The following is a 21,160-nucleotide window of genomic DNA, read 5'->3' as shown; positions in this document are numbered from 1 at the left end:
TGTAGAAGTGCCCCCCCTCCTCAACATGTATATTAACCACCTCTTGAGATTATCTACCTTAAGGTGCCTGCCGGTAGGTACCTACCTAGTACCTTAGGTACCTCCCATACGGTACGGCCCGGCCATAGAACCGCTAAGCCACAGTCAGTGCCCACAGCACACCTACCTTAGGTACTTACCTGCCGCCCGCCGAGTTGGTTCATCTCCAGGTGTTCTCCACCACCGACTTATCTACCTAGGTACTCTATGTGCCAGGGAAGAGGTACATGCCCAGGGGATATATGTGTGGAGTTGGTGGGCGTTTGGCAAAATCACATGTGCACCTTGCATGGATAGGTATGCAGATCGGGGGGGGGGACCCGTCTGCAGGCATCTCGAGCAAGCTGAATCGAACTCGAGGGCATAGAACCGCGTTAGAGAATTCCTCCCCCTGCGAGACGGTCGATTTCCTCCGTTCGACTGGCACTTGTTGGGGACTGCGGGCGCCTCCACCACCGCTGAAGCCGTCCGGAGGTACCTATGGTATTGCAGGGCCGTGAGCCATGCAGCGAATACCTGCTCATACTAGGGAACCTGAACTGACACCTGAGGTTATACGTAGCTACACGGTGTTAGTTATGTAAGCCCAAATCTGATACCTTAGCCTGGCCGAGGGGTTGCTGTGCCGGTTATTATGGGGAACAAGGCAAGTGGACCGGTGTGATGGGATCGATGATTGACTGTTCCCATGCCGCTTCGCTCATCGCATTGCATTGCATCACGTGCATTAGATAATCACCGTTATGTAAGCCGGGATGGCCTGGCGAAACTGGAACAGTCCCGGGGGACAGCATCCGCACAGTGTCAGGCGGTAACCTTGATTAATGTGGACACCTAGGTACCTGTAATATCTAGGTAGGTAGGTAGAAAGAGGCACAGTGCCACTTACTTAGGTAGGTACCTAACCTACCTGTAGGTATCGAAGGCCGCACGTGGGTTAGGTACCTACCACGCACCCTAGGGATCTAATTTACAGTATATTAGTAGGTAGGTAGGTACCTAACCCACCTCCTTTAGGGAGAATGCTGAACCCACCTCTCTTTTCCGTCACCAACCCTAGGTAGGTATTGGCTCACTGCGTATATAGTATATAGCAGCTACTAGCCTGTATTCACATAGCAGAATACACCACGTCTGCTCCTGTCACTGCCGCTTGCCATAGCGTACCCACCTATACCCTCTTCCATCTTCGTTCGCGCGCGCCGCGAGAGGACCGCCCGACACGATGGCCGCCGCAAAGCAGGACCCTCTCCAGATCCTGGACCAGATGTTCAACGAGATCGTGAGTCGCGCGTCGCGTTCTCCGTCGAAGGGGAGAGAGAATCCCGGGGCCGTCCCGCCGCTAACCACCCTGCCGCAGCTGATTCAAACCGGGAAGCACCTCAAAGCAAATCTGAAAGACGGCTCCAAGGGCATCGGTGGCGCCAGCAACGCTATGCGCGCCCAAACGTCGAGCTCGCTGTCGGCTTACCACTATGCCCTAGACGACCTCGAGAGCGAGATAGTACGTTTCCTATTCTTCCTCCTCCTCCTCCTCCTTCTCCTTCTCCCCTCCCTCCCTCTCCCCTCCTCGCCGGGCATAGCATTGACCACGCCGGCCCTAGACGCGAGCAAAAGCCGTCTTCCTGCGGGACCTGGAGAAGCTGCGCGCCGCGCGGGCCCCTCCCGCTCCCGCTCCCGCTCCCGCGCCAGCGCCCATCCCGCAGCCTGTGGCCCCGCCGGCGCCGATGATGGAGCTGCCGTCGTCGGCCGCGCACACGGTGAGCGCGCCGGCGTTCGCGCGGCGGCCCGAGAGCAAGCCCGCCGCGCCGTTCCCGGACATGGGCACGGGGATGGGGATGGGGATGGGGATGGGGGCCGGCGGCGGAGCGAGCGACGTCGTCGACCTGACGGGCGGCGACAAGAAGACGTCGCCGCGCGCGCCCGCGAGCGCCGCTGCGCGGCCGCCCGCGCGGCCGCCCGCCCCCCCCGCCAAGAGCGAGGTCAAGCCGTCGCCGAAGCCGGCCCCGAAGCCGGCCCCGAAGCCCTCGCAGCCCGCCAAGGTGACGCCCGTGCCGCCGCCGCAGATCCCGCGCCTCCAGCCCCCGCCCCCGCCCCCGCCGGCTGCCCAGCCGTCGAAATTTGCCCAGAACGCGCTGCCCGCGCCGCCGCCCCAGGATCCCGGCCCAAAGACCGCGCCCGGTGGCCTGCCGCCCAGCGCGGGCCCGCTGGGGGCCGCCGCCGCCGACGCCCTGGGCTTCACCGACATGCAGTTCTCGCTGGCGCCGCCCAGCGGCGAGGCGGCGGGCGCGCCGCCGGCGCCCATGTCCGAGTTCGGCGCCGCGACGTTCGCCCCGAGCGGCAGGGGCAAGGAGGCGGCCCTCGGCAACCGCGGCAGCGGTCCCGCCGCCAGCGGGGGGCAGAGCGCCCCGGCGGCGGCGCCCCCGCAGCCGCAGCCGCCGAAGGACCAGGCCAAGCCCCACTCGAACAGCATCGACGACCTGTTCATCCTCGACGGCGGCGGCGGCGCCGCCGACAACATATTCGACCTCGGCGGCGGCGGCGTCAACGACAGCACCTTCGACGACATGATGTTCTTCGGCAGCAACGACTCGGACATGGCGCCGTTCGACGAGCAGTATTTCTAAAGCACCCTAGGCCGCCCGTACGCGGGATCGATTCGCCGCTAGACCGTACGGGATGGAGAGGGGGAGAGGGGAGAGGGGGGGGGGGACGAGGGCGTGTCCCAGGGTATATCGTATGCCTTGCCTTAGCGAGTTCGACCGGGACTATCAGCAGTCCGATCGGGGGTGGTGATTCGTGTGACGCTCAGTCCCGTCTCTAGACGACGGCGCATAACCGGACGGTTAGATCAGGGGTCTGGGGGCGGCGGGAGAGCGCGCCTCGTAAGCGTTCGTCGCTCCCTTCGTTCCTACGGTTTCGATTACCATATGACTCATAATATATAATGGCCCGGCCAGTCGGACGGGCTAACTCGCTGCGAGAACATGTCCTCGGGTGTCCAGTATATCTGTGTGCAATATATACATTATACACATATCCATGGGTTGAGTACCTGTATATTACTCACACCCACAACATCGTCATATCCTATAGGCGCTTATCGTAGCACAGGGGTCGTTCGTAACGACCGACTACGTACTCGGATATAAACCAACGCTATCTACATCAGGAAAACTAGATACAAAATGGGGGTATCTAACCGAACCGACGGTCTCGTCTCTCTACCCTTCTCCTCTCCTTCCAGCCCGAAGCCTAGGGAAAGGCATGGCGCTCCGCACCACTATTATGGAAACTATCATGAGTTCGTAAGTAATTAGGCCAGAAATTCCCCTTATATACTACACGTATATGTATAACCCCCGAACCCGAGTCTTAATCCCATCCGACTGACTCTACCCGACCCTTTCACCGACAAGGAATTGGCCGTCCCGCTCAAGGGCCCTGCGTCACCTGGAACATGGGCGCCAGCATCTCGAGGATCTTGGGGTTCCTCAAGCCGTTCCAGTCGCCGTCCATGAGACCCCAAGACTCGTCCGAGTTAACGCCGCCCTCGCGGATGTAGTACGAGCCCTGGAGCGCCCAGAGGGCCCACTCGCTGTCGTTCCCGGTGACGTAGTCGCGTAGGCAGCGGAAGTACTGGTCGTCGTCGTCGTTCAGACCGTCGTGTGGCCCGCCCTGCATGCCGAAGCCGAATTCGGACAGGATCAGGGGCGCCGTGTATTCGCGGCCCTGCTGGAGCACGAAGCCGTCGAACAGGCCGTACGCCTGCTTGAGTACGTCGCAGTTGCCGAAGGCGGCGGCGAAGGTGACCGTGAAGCTGTACGCGTGCCATTCCCAGACGTGTTTGCCCGCCCATGCGGAGAAGTCGAGCTGCCGTGTGGTGCGCACGTGCGTCAGATCGGTCGAGCTCTGTGTGCCGCCGATGAGGATCAGCACGTCCGGGTGCGCCGCATGCACCCGCTTCGCCGCCTCCGTCATGTACTTGTACCAGTCGTCACGGCCGTTGATCCCCTGTAGCAGCAACTCGCGGACTTCATTACGCAACCCCATCCCGACAACACCCGGCTGGTTCCGCGCCCACTGCGCCATCGACTCGAGCCCCGAGAGCCACTGCTGCGTTTTGAAGTACCGGCTGTTCAAGTTCGTGTACCCGAAGCCCTCGTCCCACCATCCATTGCCGTCGTCAAGGTTGCCTACGCGCACGCCTTGTTAGTATCTACTCGTTCACGTTTTACTCTCCCCCCGTCGTCTATCTCCTCTATTCTCCCCCCCCTTTTTTTTCATATGCCACCCCAGGCTTAAAGAGAGGGGGGAGGACAGTTGACAGGGATATATTACTTACAGCACCAGGTCGCCTTGCTAACATGGTTGTCAAGGATTGTCATGACGCCGCGGTCCCACAGGGCCTTGATGACGGCCTCAAAGACACCGCGGGTAGTGGCGCTGGCGGTAAACGGATTCTTCTCGGTGACCCTAGCGTAGATGCCGTCCATGTCAGCGACGCTGACCCCGGCGGCGCCAGCGGCAACGGAGAAGGACTGGGAGACGGGCACGTTGGGGCTGAGCGCATGGTCGATCGAGTAGGTCAGGCGGACGCAGTTGAAGCCCTGCTGCGCGATGAACTCGGCGATGTACTCGATCGACTGCTTGTGCAGGCCCTCCGGCAGGTTCGTCTCCTGGTGGCCAGCCCAGTTCACGCAGCGCAGCTTCACGCGCTGCCCGTTCGCATCGAGGATCCAGCGCGACGAGGTCGACAGCGGCAGCGCCGTCTTAGCCGCCACTTTGACCGCCGCCGGCACGGCTGCTGTCGTGTTGGCCACCCGCGGCACGACGGCTACCGCGGCTGCCGCCGACGAGAAGAGGAGCGGCAGGAGGGGCGTAAGGAGGCCCGTCAACATCGTGACGGTCTTCATCTTCGGAACGGGCCAAGGGAAAGAGAGGTGAAGAGATGCCGTAGTATGTAGGAAAGTAGACTGGATGTCTCCGCAGGGGTGTAAGAGCCCGATGCCACACTATTGACACCAAGCCAAGTTCTATATACAGGCAGTGATCGTCTGTCGCAGCAGGAATATTACCCGGCCCTGCAGGTAGCAAGGAATATAAACGGAAAGGGGTAGGCAGAGAAGGGGGGAAGAGGGAAAAAAGAGAGAGAGGGATGAGGACGGCCACGAGCTACTACTTATCCCATTCTAGGCACGACAAGTCGGACTGTAAGTAGTATACAAGTAGCAACGACACCGGTAACGGGTCAGGAGGGCAAGGGACCGGATATAGGGAGAGGGCGCGGGTCCTCCGCCCAGCTACTCGGTTGGGGAAGAAGGTATCACGTATAGGCAGATGATGGAGGACGGGGCACCTACCGGCTACGATAACGGTGGAATGCGTGCCCTTGGAGGCTTGCCAGGGGGGTAGGACGGTAGGGGAATATCTCTCCAGCCTGACTTTCTCTGCATACCAGCTCTCCTTGCTGACCTTCCCCGATGGAACAAAATGATGTAAATCGAGCTTGGCCAGTAAAAGCCGCCACGAGATCGGATCGGGCGAGACCGAGACCCTTGACCACCACCACCACCACCACCACCACTAACACCGCCAACACCACACCCTCTCCACCACCGGCTCCCCTTCGCATCTCCTTAGGCCCCGTTCCCTCCCCTGGCTCCGCCTACTTGGCTCTGGCTCTGGGCGTGCCCGTAGGTAGGCAGCGCAGAGGAGGCGGCGCGCAATTCGAGAAAAGGCCGGGCAGGTGGTCCAATAGAGGGGTGTGGTCGCTGGCTCGGCCGTCCACCGGCCGATGGCTTGCCATGCCGGGGGAGGGTCCTATCGAGGGCCGCTGAGGGATGGGATGTGCGATTGGCGAGAGGAGATTGGATCTTGGATCTCTGTTGGACGATAGGAGATCATTGGGTCAGGCCGCCACCGCCATGGCATACACCCATGCACCCATGCACGCCTGCTTCGATGCTTAACCACCTACCTAGCTGGTCAGGCCGGTCTGGTGCGAATGCGGAGCGCGGTACCTTACATGGCCTCCACCGAAGAGGGGAGGAGGAAGAAGAAGGGGGAGGGAAGCAGGGTAGGGGTAGTGGGAATAGAGATTGGTTAGTATGTCCGGGATGGTGAAGAGCGGATATGGAGCGGGAGAGGGAGAGGGAGAGGGAGGGTGGAAGGGAAAAGTATCGAATGTGCCTCTTTGAGTACCTAGGTACCTACCTAACACGCAATACACCTACCTAGGTACCTACCTGATGTAGCCGTACGACAGGTAGGAGGTCGGCACCTATCTATCTGTCCATCAGATGGGAAGTTTCCGCCATGATTCTATCGACGTTTGGGCCGTACTGCTTACTTGCATGCATTAGGGAGGTACCTTGGGTGCTTTCGGTACTTTTCCCCTGTCGTGTAGAACCCCTGCAGGTGGCATTACGGGGGTGGTTAAGAGGGGAAAACAAGGTGGGTGAAGAAAAAAAGGTGTATAGTCTGGCTACACGCGGTTGGCTCTATATTAAAAGCTATTGCTGATGGGGCGCATCGTATACGGCTTAGTACCTGGCATATGCCTACCTACAGATAAATCGCCGTGTCGTTGGCGTTGGCGTTGGCGCACCCGAGGTAGGCAGGTAATACGATCCCAATACCGATATCACACACACACACACACACACAGAGACAAAATTCCGTCGACGAAAATGCTAGCCGGTGCCGAGTTGAGCGGGGATTCCCTGTACTAGCCACCAAATCTATCAGGTAGCTAGCCACTGACCTCTCGGTACCTCGAATTCCTGGCTGGCAGATCGCACGCGCGCACGCAACCGAGATTCATTCAGCTAGGTACCTAACCTGTCTTCGCATATTCCATCCCTCCATACACCTACATGCCTACATCTCCAAGACATAGGTACGTGGGCCAAGCACTACCAATGGTCATTGGCGCCAGAGCGGGCTGTTTACGGCGGCTACGGTAATGAGACCTGGGTGTGCGTGTTGCGTGTGGGTGCGTATACGCAGAGCTATGTGCGTGTGTGAATATCCGTCCGCCACTGAGACCGCGCAGAGGGGATGCCAGGCACTAGGGGGGGTCACCGACGAGCCGCAAATGACCGCGTGGCTGAGACGTGTGATTGGGCAAGACGCCCTTAGTGTTCGGCCGCCCGAACTGAACGCGAACCCCCGTTGTGGTTGCGATGCGCATGCACGACCATGCCCGTACCCTACGCCGCGTCGCGTCGCATCGCGTTGCGCGCCATGCGGTGTCTGCCGGACGAGAGGCCGGTCCAGCTGAGGCGAGAGAGGGAGCGAGGGACGAGCGTAGGGAGAGGTCAGTAGAGATAGGGGCAGATCTGCTGGGCGGGTCCAGAACTTGCAGCTCGGTAGGCAAGATTGGGCATCGAGTGGCTGAGAGAAATTCTTGGGACTGAGCTTCTACCCAGGCGGAGCTGCGCCGTTGCGGGGAGAGGGACGCCTCCGAAACAGTGCCGTAGAGTGCCAGGAGGTCAGGTCGATGAAGGCAGCAGATGATCCACTCCACCACGGCGTATTATGCATGTAGGAGGGATCCATCCCCCCTTGCCTACACCCCAAGTATCTACACGTAGGTGAGTTAGGGAGGTAACTCGACCTAAATTACCTCTTAAATCTACATCTACCTATCCTCTATCTTGACGCTGTCGGAGACCGGTTACCCCAGGGTACTGAGGCAAAGTACACGATGCTATCATTACTAAGGTATAGGCTTATACGGGGTGTCTGTCCGTCTGTCAGGTTCAGGTTGTCTGTCACTCGGAGACGCGCGCATCAGCCGGCGACGATCATCAGCGGCATCTGATAGGTTCCCCGCGCCAGATGACTTTTCCTGACTTACACGATGTGTCGTTTTGCTCACCTACATGACCCAGCATGGACTGGCATGACTTGCGTCGCATCGGCTTCTCCTCTTCTCCGCCCCCAAGTCGGGCGTGATAACCTAATTCTAACCCTCCCCCTACCCAAACCAATAGAGCCGTCCGTTACTCGATGAAGACCGGTGGTCGTCATCCCAAGCGCGATTCGTAAACTCGCACTCAGACACTTACGCCACATCTCTCTTCCTCTCTTGCTCTCCCTCTCCCTCTTTGTAAAAGGCCAACAAGCAGTCAACCAAGCCACTAAGCTAGTTAATAGCCCTCCTCACCATTCTCCTCCTCCGTCCTCTAGGATCGGCCGAAACGCGGTGTTCTCCTTCGGGCAGGTCCGGATCTGCCCAGCAGAACATGGGAAGTGAGCAAACCCGCTAGGAATCCTAGCCGGTCAACTACCTGGGTAGGCAGTCAGCCAGGGCGGTCCTTGATATACCGACCTTACTTGCATAGACGATCCCCGAATCGCAACGGCTCCCAGATGAAGACGATCGCCGCCGTCCCCACGGAAAATAATCCTACCCAGCTACCACATACCCACGTCGGTATAAATATGTGCTTACCCGTGTGGGTATGTGAGCCAGGTATGTATCAGTATTCCAGGCGCCCTAAATCCAACTCCGCGCAGACAAACACAGGCGGCGGAAATGCAATGCCTGTCGGTAAGGGCTAGACGCGCATAACGCAGATAGACACGCCATCGATTTCTCCAGCGCGCCGCGACACCGACGCAAACACCCTGCGCCTGCACCTACATGCGCACATCGGAGAAGCTGAAGAAGAAGCTTCTTACAGCATTCGGGCCGCCCGTTCCACGACAGGATGCGGGCGAGTGGCGCTGCTAACAGCAGCAAACCTTGCGTCCTCCCCGCCGATCTCGCCCCTTCTCTTCTCTCTCCGACTCGGAGGAGGTTTCTTGCTTCATTAATACTAATAACAATCCTCCCTCTTTCAGCCGAGAGAGTCCGCCCACCCGACCGCCCACCCGCCCGCCGGACTCGGAGCGATCGTCGCGGTCTTCCGGGGGAAGAGGCAAACACGCTACCTGCCAAGCTACCTACTAACAGCTACACACACACGCACCACACCGCACACAGCACCACCTAGGTCGACGACGGCAACAGCAACGGCAGTGTAAGCACGCCGGGATCTACAGTTTTATTACTAGCAATCGTAGGGAGGAACGAAAGAAGGCCCCGAAGGCCGTGGCAACGGCAGCACCAACTCGGACCGACTTCCTCTCTCCGTCTCCGTCTCCGTCTCCCCCTTGGCTTCACGTACCTAGATAGGTAGGTACGCAATGTGTGAGGGGAATCTCCTGACTTATGCGCGCCTAGTCGCCGAGACTCGCCAACCTGTGGTTCCGAGATGCTCGTCGTTGCGCTGGCTGTCCTGCGTGAAGTGAAGGGAGGCGTGACGACGTGATGCGGCGCCTGATTACCCATCTATCGGGTAAGCTTTCTTAGTATGCGTACACGCACTTGGCTACCTTGGGTAGGTAGTTCTCTCACCGTTACTCCACGACGCGACTACCACTACTAGTAAAACAAGATATATATCGTGGGTGTTTTTTTTTCTTTCAATGTATACAACGACACCCCGTCATTGTGATTTACACCGACGGCCTTATACAAACATGCACGTGAATGCGTATTTCCTTCTTAAAAATACTCTTCTGTCTGCGTCTCCCCTTTCCTCTTCCCTTACCGACTCATGCGCTTCCGCTCCTTTCTTCGGCTCTCCCGCACCCACTCTATCGTAATAAGATTCGTCGCAAGAGGGCGCCGTGCTACGAGCACTGGTAGCCAGCTAGCCGTCTGCTAGCCAGCTAGTCTCCTCTTCCGTCCCCGCACGTATATGTATGCATAGCATTGCATTGTAGAAGCTAGCCCCACGTGGCATATTCTGGGGGTTTTTTTTTGCTTGCAGCGCCGAGACAATCTTGAGTCTATTGTCTCCGTGCGCATGTAGTGTGTATGTGTGTGTATGTGTGTGTATGCCTAACCCGTCCCGTGTTCCTGGTCGGACGGCGTGGTTGCACATGTAGTTGCTGGGGTATCACGAAAAGGAAGAAAACGACAAAAATGATCAAGAAGAAAACCCCCCCGGGAGTGATCCGTTGTTGTGTGGGGCGAGGTCATGAGCCCGGGGGTGCTGCTGCGCTCGTTGAAACAGCGGCTCGGGTCTCGAGCTCTCTGCGTTTGGAGAGGAGGCTCTTGAAAGCCCCTAGACAATGCACCAGCGCCTCCTCGTCGTGCGCGCAGAGGCGGTAGCTTTTCTCATCCGTGATGGCCTGGAAGCAATGAAGCTTCGTCTTGCTGATCGGGTTGATGTCCACCACGTTTACGATAGCCGACAAAGACAAGATGAAAGACGCCTTATACTCAGACTCGTCTTTGTACAGAATTAGGTTCCGCGGTCGGAGAACGGCCCAGCGGTTCTTCCATTGCTTGACGCCCCGTCTGCTGTTGAGGAGCCACAGCCAGCCCTGCCAGACAACGCGGTCCGGATCGTTTTCGATGTTGATGTTGTTAAGGCCGCTCAGCTGACTCGCGTTCCTGTTGACCAGCTCTGGGCGATCCTTTGGGCCGGATTCTAGCTGGGATCCAGACGCAGCGGGCGACCGACAAGAGAGGCTCTCGATAGAGGCACCCACAACTCGTTGCCCCTCATTGTCGGATAGGTCCGAATGAGAAGCCAGCTCGTTTCCGGAGAGACCGGAGTAATCGTGGTGGGATGGCCTTCTCGCGCTTGATGGTAGGGACCTCGAGGTTCTCGTTGGCTCGGGAGGCTCGGGGGAGCTCGATAGCGGTCTTTCGTGGTCCTGGGATAGAGGCTTCGTAACCCTGGCCACATCTTGTGCCATGGCAATAGGGGCGAAGGTCTGCCGTCGCAGTATAGGGCTTGCCAAGAACATCTCTTCCTCCTCTTCCTCGATTCTGGCATCCTGCCGGATTAGATCGATCCACTGCTGCGCATCCTGGGCGCTCGGTGCCTCAAAATGGTAATTTCTCGCCGGCGAGAACAGGCCGAAGAGGTTCTGACGCTTGTGCTTGGGGTCCTTGAGGAGGGTGACGGCAGAGAGCTCCGAGGTGTAGAGCTTATGCCGGAGCTTGTTCTCCTTGTCCGACTTGTAAATGGAGAGGGCGTTCGGTCTCAGAACCAGGTACACGGATTTCCACGCCTGCGCACGAGCTCCGGGTTAGCAGGGTAAGAACTGCTGCTAGAGCAGTGCTTATATCGATAGGGTCTGCGTGGGCCTAGGCTACCGCTCACCTTGGTCTTCTGGGTTCGCTTCTGGACGTAACCAGACTTGATCACGCGGTCGAACTCGAAGCTTCCATTCTGGTTGACCGGGCTCGGCACGGGCAAGGCCACTTGGTTCTTGAGGCGATTTACTGGGGTATTCGCAGGCGCAGCCATGGCGGAAGAAGAAGGAATGCTCAGTGTCGCGCCGCGACCTGGTAAGCTTGTTGCGGCGGTTGGTTCGCGAGGGCACTGGGTTGCGGTCTCGGCCATGTCGACAAAACGAGGAACGCGCGGGATGCCGAGAGCTGGCTTGTTTTGATGTGTGAATGTGCGTATGGGTTGTTGTGTTTTATTATAGTTATGAATTCGATTAGATTAGGAAAGGTGGAAGGTTGTGTCGTCTAGTTGGAATTACACGGGTGCGAGGTATTGTTGACAGCCAGAAATCGGACGAAAAGGGTCAGGGGGTGGATGGGGACGCAGAATGGGGATGTGGAGGCGGATTTATTTGAGTCGGAGCAGGTCAACGCGGAACACGACTCATCGTCTGAGCGGGAAGGGGGGGGGGGGGGGGGGGGGGGTCACACAGTTCGCTAGCGAAGGTTCTGAATCGAATTTGGGATGGCCGGAGGGCACGGAAGACGGAAAAGAGGAGCAGGAGGAAGAAGGATGGCGGTCGGCTCGGTGGCACTGGCAGTGAGAGTCGTGGTTAGTGTGGTGTGTGGCGCGGCGTGTGTTATTATTGACAATGCTATCAGCCTATTTAGTTCCGGGCGGCGGCGGCGGTATTAGTGGTGGTAGTAGTATTGTCAAATGAGAGAGGAGGAGACGGCTCGTCGTCCAATAAGGCTGGAATCAGTGGAAGGCCCCCTCAACTGATCAACAATGTCCAGGAATCTGATTGCTCGGAAACGAGGGTTGCAGCAGCAGCAGCATCAGCATCCGCGTCGCCGGCAGTCGGAGGCGGCTTGGAGATCGGCAGAGGGAGGCGGTGGCGTGGGTGCGGGTGCGTGGGCGTGGTGTGTATGGCGATGCGGCCGGTACCAGAGCCAGAGAGCGTCACGGAGGAGGTAGGCCGTCACTCGATCGCGGTGATGGGGAGCGTTGCCGAGAGAGATAGCAGCAGGAAAGAAGACGAGAAGCGAAAGAAATATCTGTCGGGGAGTTGAAGTTGAGCGAAGAAAGAAGAAGGAAAAATAAAAAGAGCGAAACAAAATAGAGCTACAGCTGCACCTCCGGTAGACGCCGGTGAGTTGTGAATGTATGAGAGCAGGCGCAGGTCAGCGCGATGGTTGGAAGGGACGATTGGAATAAAAAAAAGGGCGTCCTCTCCTCGACGGAGACCTGGTTCGATTGGGACGGCGGTGCGTGAGCACCAAGATGTACCTATCCTAGGTAGTTGTGAGGGCCAGGTACATCCATCCACCACCCTCCCTCTTCCCGTCGGGTCATCGGGCCAGCACGCGGAGCCCCTACGACCTCCCCCGGTAACGCGCTGCGTGTATGCCACAACTCATACATATACCTCACCTACGGACTTGGGGACCGCCCGCATAAGCTTCGAGGCTGCGCAGAGACCAAGTTGTTTCAGGACGCCAAATGCCGGTGGCTGTGCACGTCGTCTGAAAGAAGTACCACAGCGGCTTAGGCCTGGTGCCGGTGCTGTGGCCGCGTCGTGGATGCTGCGCCGTTCCGCATCCGGGCGTCTGGGGTAGGTATGTGCCGTTGCGTCGCCTCTATCCATCCTGTTTAGTATTCTAGTTCTCATTCCGGTCGCAGGTCTCTTCGGCGGATTCTCATACCGTAAAGATAGGTAGGTTAGGTACCTAAGGCGGCACTCATACACATGCGAGGAAAACACCTGGGTTCGCCGGCCCGGTCCACTCCGAGATTGTGGGATGGCTCCCCAAAGGTACCTACCTCCTAAGTAAGCCTATGTACATTAGGTACTTACACCTACCTTGGGTATCTGCGCCCTCTACAACCCGACGCCGCTCAATAGGAACAATATATTACTAATGGTACTTTGCGTATTATACACCTCCCACCTCCTGCTGTTGCTGCTTTACGTAGGCACCCAAGGTCGGTATAGAAGATGAGAGGCGTATGTGTGTGTGTGTATATATACATGTGTGTGTAGGAAATCCGCTACATATCCGTGACATGCTGTATACACTCTCTCCCCCAAACCAGAGAGTCCCAAATTCCAAGCTAACCCAGGTAGGTATCGATCTATCACAAGAGGGTATCATTGCCACACATACTTCGGCCGGGCCCAGCACTACTCGTAACGCTGCTCCCGCCGCTACGCATTCTGCTGCCAGGAACACTCCGTCTCCATCTTCCAGATCTCACTTCCCTCCCTTCGTCTTCTTCACCTCCCCGACCCTCACGCCGCCGGCGCTCGCGCTGTTCCACACGCTCTCCGACACCTTGCGCGGGATCTTGCGCCCCCGGAGCCTCTGGTCGATGAGCCACATCCCCACCACGAACTCTACCTTGTCGAGGAACCCTCGCCCGTGCCGGTCCACCAGGTCCCACACCTCCGCCAGCTCGTCCGCCGGCAGCCGGCTGCGGCCCCAGAGGTCCCGCACCACCACGTTGGCCACCGCCTGCCCCAGCTGCCCCGGCTCCGGGCCCAAGGCGCTGTCGCCGCCGGCCGCCCCCTGGGGCGGGACCAGCAGCAGGCCCCGGTTGCTGGCCCACACGCCCTCGTACCTCTTGCGCTCTCTCGCCGTGATCTCCTCGCGCCAGCGTTTCCTCGCCCCCTCGTGGTGCGCGTGCTTCTTGCTGTTCCCGAGCTTGGCCAGAGACTTGCGATGCTTCGACCTCGCCCTCGAGCCTTCCTCATCATCCGACTTGGCGAGCGGCTGCCGCAGGGTCCGACGCATTGGAGGCGTCGGCTGTACCTTCCGCGGCGGTGGGGGCGGCGGCGGCGAAGCTGAGCGCGTCAGGCGAGCCGACGCTAGAGAACCTGCCACGATGGCGTCCGTCAGCGAATTCAGGGGGAGATTTGAAGTCTGCTGACGTCGGGGGAGCGGCGGTCGTGCCGGCGCTGGCGTCGGGGCGAGGCCCCGAACCGAGAGAGACGGCCGGTTGGACAGCGTGGATTCGGGAGTTAGTGGTCGCGATCTGCCCCTAGGTGGAGACTCGGGCAGTGACGAGGCAGAGACGAATGAGTCGTCGGACGAGGCGGGGCTTCCACTCCTTTCGTCTGTCGGCGGGGATGACACCGGAGGGCCATCCGCGGAGACAGGGTATAGCGATCTAGGATTATTTAATGAAGGCGTTCGGCCTTGGGGTGCGGAATCGATGGCTCGTACGTCGCGTGATAGGACTTTTTGAGAAACGGACCGGCCCAGAGCGCCGGTCTCGGCTCGCTTACTGGGTCTCGGCGGCGGCGTAGAAGCGCGCGGCTTACCCCTGACTTCCAGAGCATCCGACTGCGTAGGCATGGTAGCTTGGTGTTTTATCCTTGCTGGCGGAGGAGTAGGCGCGCGCCCTCTTGGTGCGACGACTGCAGCCTGACGTTGAATAGGTTCCCCCCGAGCCGTGTCGGCTCCCAATTGCTGAGGAAGTGTTGCCGTTGCCCATGCTCGAGAACTAGCCATTCTTGACGGGGCCATTTCGTCCCTAGAGGTAGGGGTCGTTGCTCTCGGAGGGGTTATAGCTCGAGGTTTAGGCTTTGGCGGGTTTGACGTCCGGCTGCTGGGGGCTTCGGTGGGGCCCTTCTTGACGGGATCAGTGTCGATACGCCCCTTCTCGAACATCGATATCAAGGTATTAGTGGAAGGAATTGATCCCATATCGGTTTCTAGGTCGAGGCTCGTCACGGAGCTGGAAGCGCTATGGTTGGCGCTGACGCTAGTCTTCCGTTGTCTCCTAGCCGGCGAGTGGGCGTGAGAATAAGACTGGACGGTCGGCTGGTGAACGGGACTGGCGGATCTACTAGCGGCGAGAGTGGCGGCTATAAAGGATGGAGAACGAGCATCTCTAGCCACTTGTTTACCCAGTGGTCCCAGGTGAGAGGAGGCGCCATGATTACGTTGCGGTGGTGGTAGATGCGGTGCCGGAGACTGGCCAGCCATTCCTTGCTCGCTCTCGGGGCTGCCGGTTGCCCCCTGAATGCTACTACCCGTTGTCTGCCGGCTTAGTATCCGCGAGTGGTCGCGCGACGCAGAAGTAGCCGCAATTAGAGCTCCGTTGTCATGACCGCGGGAGGTGGACGCGGGCGTGGGCGTGGGCGTGGGCGTGGGTGATGTTCTTGGCGTGGATTTCTGGAAGGCGAGGGACGCGCCTTTCAGGGCAGCGTTGTTGGACGAGGTCGAGCCATCGCGGTTCTCGTGGGGGTTCGGCAGCAGTCGGCCACGACCAGAGGCCCCTGACCCATTCATGAGGCTCGCGGATAGCTAGTGCCGCTGGGTGATCTGAGGGTGAGAGGGTCCGGGTTGAGGAGGGTTCATTTACGCGTAAAATGTGTTGTTGTCAGCTACGATCGCCACGCGAAGAACCGGACTCGAGATGTCGGCAGCCGTCCCCATCGTTTGTCGAGGGGATGAGATGGGCTAGGTTGATGTTTCGGGGGGCGGGAAGAGACCAGGCCGGGACTGGGCCGACAGGTGAGATAATTAGGTCAAGGGAGGGCGGTGCGACTTTTAAGGCGATGGCAGGCCAGGCAGGTCGCAGGCCAGGCAGGTCGCAGGCCAGGGGAGAGGATGGGAACGAGTTGAGCCTGTAGCAGCTACTTACCTAAGGTGACGAGGGAGGCGGCCGCGACAGTAGGACGGGTGAAGCAGCCTATCGCATTGTGTGCACCGGCAGCCCGATAACGACATGCCTCGAAGTCTAAAAATACCCGAGTACCTACATACTCCACCCCCTATCATCTATGCGCCTAGCGAGGTACAATGCAGGTGTGCGACGAAGCAGTGGCACCTTGGATGGTACAGCTACCTTGGGTACCTCTAAATATAGCTGCCTGCCTGCCTACCTCTAGGTACAGCTATGCGCTACCCCCCCCCCCCCCTCTAGGCACGTAGCGGAACGACAACAGTGCCAGATGCAACAGCTTCTAGGGTCGAATTTCCCTCCTATAAACCGGCAGCGCTGCGGGGTGGCTCAGGTACCTGACCTGGTGAGCTACCTCCTAAGGCATGTACCTGCCAGGGGTGTAGGACAGGTACCCGCGGGTACATCAGGTACATGCCTACCTCCCATGAACACTGAACGGTAAGCCCTACAGATATCAATAGGTACGTCTCATATACCGTACCTGTACTGGAGGCAGGTGGAATAGGGGTGAGTGGGGGGTGACGTCCATACTTTTAGCATGTATTTAGGAGTAGGAGGAGGAGGAGAATTTAACGTCTCTTGTGCTACCTATGTACAGATAATGAGACAGGCCCGCGACGACGGCGGCACTATGTATTTAGGAGTGTTCGACATCTTGTGAACACCTCGGACATTTTGATGGGCAACACAGATCTGCCTGTCGGGCTGCGAGACCCTGTCGCCGTTGACTTTCAACTCCCATAGGCAACCTCCTATAAACGTTTCCAAAGGGACAAAGGAGAAACTCTCCACCAAGCTGACACCTTAAAGCACTTTTTCGATACGGAAGGCACACTTCCATTTCATGACTACGTTGATAAGAAAATCCGACTCTACAACGAAGCCGAGGACTACGATGAAGAGATGCCCCGGTGCGACGGATTAAGCCAGGACTGGACCCTCACCTAGCCTGGATGATCGTGCTGAAACCATCACCCAGCTCCATACGAGACCTGAAATCTTGAAACCTAGAATAGAGGCATCTACTACAATTAACCCTCGCCTTTCCTCTCGGAGCCAGGTAAGTATTAAAATATCTACCTAACATACGTCTTGTAGGTATATAGCCGATGAGCAGCCACTCAGCGCGGCGAAAAGCGCCCAGCAGGCCGTCAACTGTCCAGATCTACATATGCCGATAAACATGGCTACTATGTGGGCTTATAGGCTTATAACGGATCGCCGGCCTCGAGCCGGGCACTTTTATTGATTTTCGTACCAGTGTTGAGGACTCCTGACGTGCCGCCATCCAGAAACCAGAACGTCTTAACAGGAAAGGGGGAAAAAAAAAGACGCACACACACACACACATATATGTAGAAACACCGTAAACCCGCCCCCACCCCCAACGCCCGAACCGACGCATACTCCGGAGAAGAAAAGAGAGAGAGAGAGAGAGAGATTCCGACACTTCTTTGCCGGAGTGATGCCACCCTTGCTTTGCCCTTTCAAAAACCCCCTTCCGATTGCCGCCCATATGACTAAATGCAGGTAAGGAGGTAATGCGATCTCGATAGGATGGCGCGAGCCCGCCACAACACGGCGATGATAGGGCGAAGAGGGAGGTCGAACTAGGTCTAGGCGGATGGATGTGTTTCCTGTCCCGTCCTAGAATTCGCCAAACTGGTCGGCATCGGCTGGCGGGCAGGAGCGCCGTCGAGCGCGCGCGGCGGTAGACGGGGTCGTCGTCGCCGCCATCGAGCGAGCGAGAGAGAAGCAGAGGGGGAGGGGGCCCTCGCGGCGGTCGAGAGGCCCCATGCGATTGGAGAAAAAAAATACAAGAAACATAGCGGGAGCGAGACGAAGCAGTTCCTCGCACGGAAAGCAAAACAACAACAACATAGAACTAGCAGCCGGGGGAGGCGTTGCCCGAGGACGTGAATACGTAAAGTGTGTGCGTTTTTTTTTCCCGGACCGATCTATCAAAGAACGTGAAGGAGGTGAGTGAACTGTGCATTCCGTGCGTCGTAAGAACCGTCCGTCCGTCAGTTTCGTAGGAGTTGTGTGCGCATGTCTTCGGAACCTCGTTATCATCCCAGCGCGCGGAGGGGCGGACGCGGAGCCCGGCTCGGCCCCAGCAGAGAAAAAAATGGCTGGCTTAGCGGCGGCAGCGCGCGCCTCTCAGTACGCGTCCTCGTCGGTCCACTCGCTGCCGGAGACGACGCGGTTGCCCTCGGCGTCGGCGGCGTAGGCGGGGTTGGGCGGGATGCCGCGGAGGCGCTTGGCGGCCGCGGCGTCGGCGCGCGGCCGCGCGAACGCGTCCTCGGGCGAGAAGCGCTTCATGTTGCTGCGGGCGGCGCGCACCTTGGCGTAGTACGTGTCGGAGACGTCCGCCTCGGGCTCGGACCCGTCGTCGTACGTCTCCCAGTTCTCGGACCCGCTGACCGCCGTCGACGTGTTCGAGATCTGCCGCGGCGCCGGCGCCCGCGCCCGCTCCCGCTCGTCCCCGCCGCGCATGCCCCCCGGTCCGTACGACCGCGCGTGCGCCGCCCGCGCCGCTGCCGTCGACGCGCCCCCCTCGTACTCCCGGTCCCGGTCGTCGTACACGTCCTCCGGCTCCACCGCCCGCACGTGCACGCTCGACCCCAGCCCCGCCCCCCGGTACGGGTTCACCGGCGTCTCCAGCTCCGGCGCCGGCGCGAGGTCCCGCATCTTGGGCGGCGGCGCGCGCGTGAGCGGGTGGCCGGGGCGCAGGATCCCCTGCGCCTGCGACTCCGGCCGCGGCCTCTCGGGCGAGTTGTTGCCGTACTTGAGGTTCGACAGCGGCATTCTCGCCGGTATCCTGGTGGGGCTCGTCTTGGCGTCTTTCAAGGCCTGGAGGGATGAGGGGGTCTTCCGGATGGTGCCGCCGCTCGCGGTCCCCGGTCGGGCCGCCATGCCGGTGGCTTTGCTCACGCTGCTGTTGGCGCGGTTGTGCGATGGCGGCTTCGACGCCTTGTTCGCCGACGGCGGAGGGCCCGCCGGGGTCTTGGATCGCGGACCCGGGACCGGCTTGGGAGCGTCGGGCTCGAGAAGGTCTAGATATCTCTCACCGTGCACGAGGAACGGGAGGCCGTACTCATCTTCCCACTGCTCCAGCATTTTGGCGAGATCTGCGGCGACCTTGGGAAGTTCCTTGGCGATGCGCTTTCGCATCTTCTCCTCTCGGAGCAGCTTGCCGGGGTCTCGTCTCTCTCCTTTCTGCCCGCGCATCATGAGCCGAGATGCGTCTTGGCTTGAGGCGGCGAGCTCGTCTCGTTCGTGAACTAGAGTGCGATGTTTCTCGATCAAGGCTAGGGTGGGCGCGCGCTGTTCCTGCAGCGCTTCCAGTCGTGCGATCTCTCGTTCATGGGCCTCTAGCAGCGCGTCGCTGTAGACATCAGAGAAAGCCGGAGTGAACTCGAGCATCTCGTCCTCGGAGAAGTACAAGGCGTCCCACAGCTCCTGGAGTTTGCATCGAGCATCCTCCACGAACAGGTGTAGGTTTTGTCGCTTTAGCTCGGTCAGCCTCGATAGTTCGTCCTCGAACTCGTTGATTTGTCGAACGCCGCATCCCCGGTTGCTATTTAAGAACGTCTTACGCTCCGGCTCGTCGACACCAAGCTTGTCCCAAAGAGCCTCGACAGCCGTCTTAAGGTCTTTCAGGCGCCTCTCGCGGTTCTTCTTCTCCTCGGCTAGCTTGTCCCTCTTGTTATGAAGTCGCGATATGTCTTCCTCGTGCAGGCCTAGCTGCTCGGGGGCATCACGGTAATACTTGACGATTGCACCGTCGGTCTGGGCCTGGGGCGTGCCTAGCTCCGCCCATAGCTGGATGATGTTCTCTGACACAGCTTTAACTGTTGAGACACGTCGAGTATACTCCTCGTAGACTCGCGTGAACTCATCGTCTAGCTTGTTCACGTAGGTATGGGAGAGGTCGAAGGCGGCGGGGATAGACTGGTTGGGTCCCGTCGGCGGTAGAGCGATCCTAACAAAGGTGGGCTCGAGATGGGAGGAGTAGGATTCGAGAGCCTGCACAAGTTCTGGGTGCGGGTTAGTACGAACCTGTCTTTCCCTGATAGAAGTACGTGCCCGACTTACTCTTGACTTGCTCGAATCGCTCGCGGTGAAGCTTGCTTACTTGCGTGTGCTTCTCCTTCAGCCCCGCCAGGCATCTGGTGAGAGGGAATGTGACCTGGAGATCATCGTCCTCGGTATGGTAGCTATGTCGCTTCGACCCATCGAGGGATGCTTCCATCTGGCGGATCAGCGAGATGAGGCGCTCCGCTTCCTCGACCAGGCCCTTCTTCTCCACCGTCACCTGCTTGACCTGGTTGTTCAGGGTCTCGGAGAGCGCAGCAAAAAGCTATCGGAAACCCGGATCAGCATCTGCGGGGTACAATATGCGTCGCATCGCATCGCATTACTCACCTCCGCCTCTCGGCTTTCGCGATCATGGTTGGAGACACCAATTTCGTCAAAAAGGCCGTGGAGCTGGCCGATGATCGTATTCACCTGCTGGGAAAGGTAGCCCGCGTCCATCGTGAGCTACTTTTTGGGGGGGGTTGTCGCTGGCACGTATGGACGGGCAGAGAATGCAAGGCCCGAAGCAAAATCGAAAGAGAGTTAGGCTAGATAAAACCGGGCGCCTGCTTTGATGAGATGTGGTATGTGGTCTGTCTTGGTTTAGAGAGCGAATGTTCTGCGGCGCGGCGCAATTCGCGAATCGTCAGCTTTGCCAGCAGCTGTTGTTACTGGTGTAGTTAGGGGGTAGTGAGCGAATATGTGGTGCGGGCTCAAGGGGAGCTCGGTCAAGCATCCCAGGATTCGTCAAGTTCAAGGAACTCTCAGTTGTCACATCCCAGGCAAGCTAGCTAGCCCTACGCCGAGTTGATGTGATTTCGTGCGTGTTGCATGCGCAAGACGATCGGGGAAAATAGACGCAGATGGTCGAATGCAGGTGATCTGGCAAGTCGACACTGGGCAGATGGCAAGGTGGGAGTCGAGCGTATCGTGGTGATAGAGGGTCGCAGAGACTAGGCTGTCCTGAAGGCCGGGCGGTCAAAAATAGAGGGGAAAAGACGAGGTGAGATGCATCGGGCAGGGTAAATCAACCAATATGGGCCAGGCTGATCAACAAGAATCGTGCGTTGCTATTTGCCAGTTTTGCGCCCGTCACGGCCAGA

General features: G+C 58.9%; 6 protein-coding genes across 6 annotated transcripts; 2 read left to right on the top strand and 4 right to left on the bottom strand.

The window, feature by feature from the left end:
- The first annotated feature begins 952 nt into the window (after positions 1-952).
- GGS23DRAFT_608516 (uncharacterized protein) lies at positions 953-2,832 on the top strand. Its single transcript, XM_051520213.1, has 3 exons — positions 953-1,321; positions 1,400-1,543; positions 1,644-2,832. The coding sequence occupies exons 1-3, from the start codon at positions 1,265-1,267 to the stop codon at positions 2,664-2,666; spliced, it is 1,224 nt and encodes a 407-aa protein (XP_051376655.1). The 5' UTR covers positions 953-1,264; the 3' UTR covers positions 2,667-2,832.
- On the bottom strand, positions 2,732-5,645 carry GGS23DRAFT_543288 (glycoside hydrolase family 5 protein). The gene is made up of 2 exons (XM_051514834.1): positions 4,385-5,645; positions 2,732-4,235 (listed from the first exon to the last, which is right to left on the bottom strand). Exons 1-2 carry the CDS (start codon positions 4,953-4,955, stop codon positions 3,475-3,477), a joined length of 1,332 nt encoding a protein of 443 aa, XP_051376654.1. The 5' UTR covers positions 4,956-5,645; the 3' UTR covers positions 2,732-3,474.
- Positions 5,646-6,659: 1,014 nt separating this feature from the next.
- Positions 6,660-7,369, top strand: GGS23DRAFT_543286 (uncharacterized protein). Its single transcript, XM_051514833.1, has one exon. It carries the CDS (start codon positions 7,007-7,009, stop codon positions 7,322-7,324), a length of 318 nt encoding a protein of 105 aa, XP_051376653.1. The 5' UTR covers positions 6,660-7,006; the 3' UTR covers positions 7,325-7,369.
- A 2,539-nt stretch (positions 7,370-9,908) lies between these two features.
- GGS23DRAFT_2851 (PH domain-containing protein) lies at positions 9,909-11,563 on the bottom strand. The gene is made up of 2 exons (XM_051512592.1): positions 11,214-11,563; positions 9,909-11,121 (listed from the first exon to the last, which is right to left on the bottom strand). Exons 1-2 carry the CDS (start codon positions 11,454-11,456, stop codon positions 10,075-10,077), a joined length of 1,290 nt encoding a protein of 429 aa, XP_051376652.1. The 5' UTR covers positions 11,457-11,563; the 3' UTR covers positions 9,909-10,074.
- Positions 11,564-13,205: 1,642 nt separating this feature from the next.
- Positions 13,206-16,054, bottom strand: GGS23DRAFT_543280 (uncharacterized protein). The gene has a single exon (XM_051514832.1). The coding sequence runs from the start codon at positions 15,578-15,580 to the stop codon at positions 13,538-13,540; it is 2,043 nt and encodes a 680-aa protein (XP_051376651.1). The 5' UTR covers positions 15,581-16,054; the 3' UTR covers positions 13,206-13,537.
- Positions 16,055-18,137: 2,083 nt separating this feature from the next.
- GGS23DRAFT_591750 (microtubule associated protein-domain-containing protein) lies at positions 18,138-20,516 on the bottom strand (the record flags this gene model as incomplete). Its single annotated transcript, XM_051517780.1, has 3 exons — positions 18,138-20,017; positions 20,076-20,340; positions 20,406-20,516. 3 exons carry the CDS (start codon positions 20,514-20,516, stop codon positions 18,138-18,140), a joined length of 2,256 nt encoding a protein of 751 aa, XP_051376650.1.
- Between the last annotated feature and the right edge of the window lie 644 nt (positions 20,517-21,160).

Source organism: Durotheca rogersii, assembly GCF_024521655.1.
Source record: "Durotheca rogersii strain YMJ 92031201 chromosome Unknown GGS23scaffold_1, whole genome shotgun sequence".
NCBI lineage: Eukaryota > Fungi > Ascomycota > Sordariomycetes > Xylariales > Xylariaceae > Durotheca > Durotheca rogersii.
The sequence above is the reverse complement of the archived record's forward strand: the minus strand, read 5'-3'. Positions and strand labels throughout refer to the sequence as shown.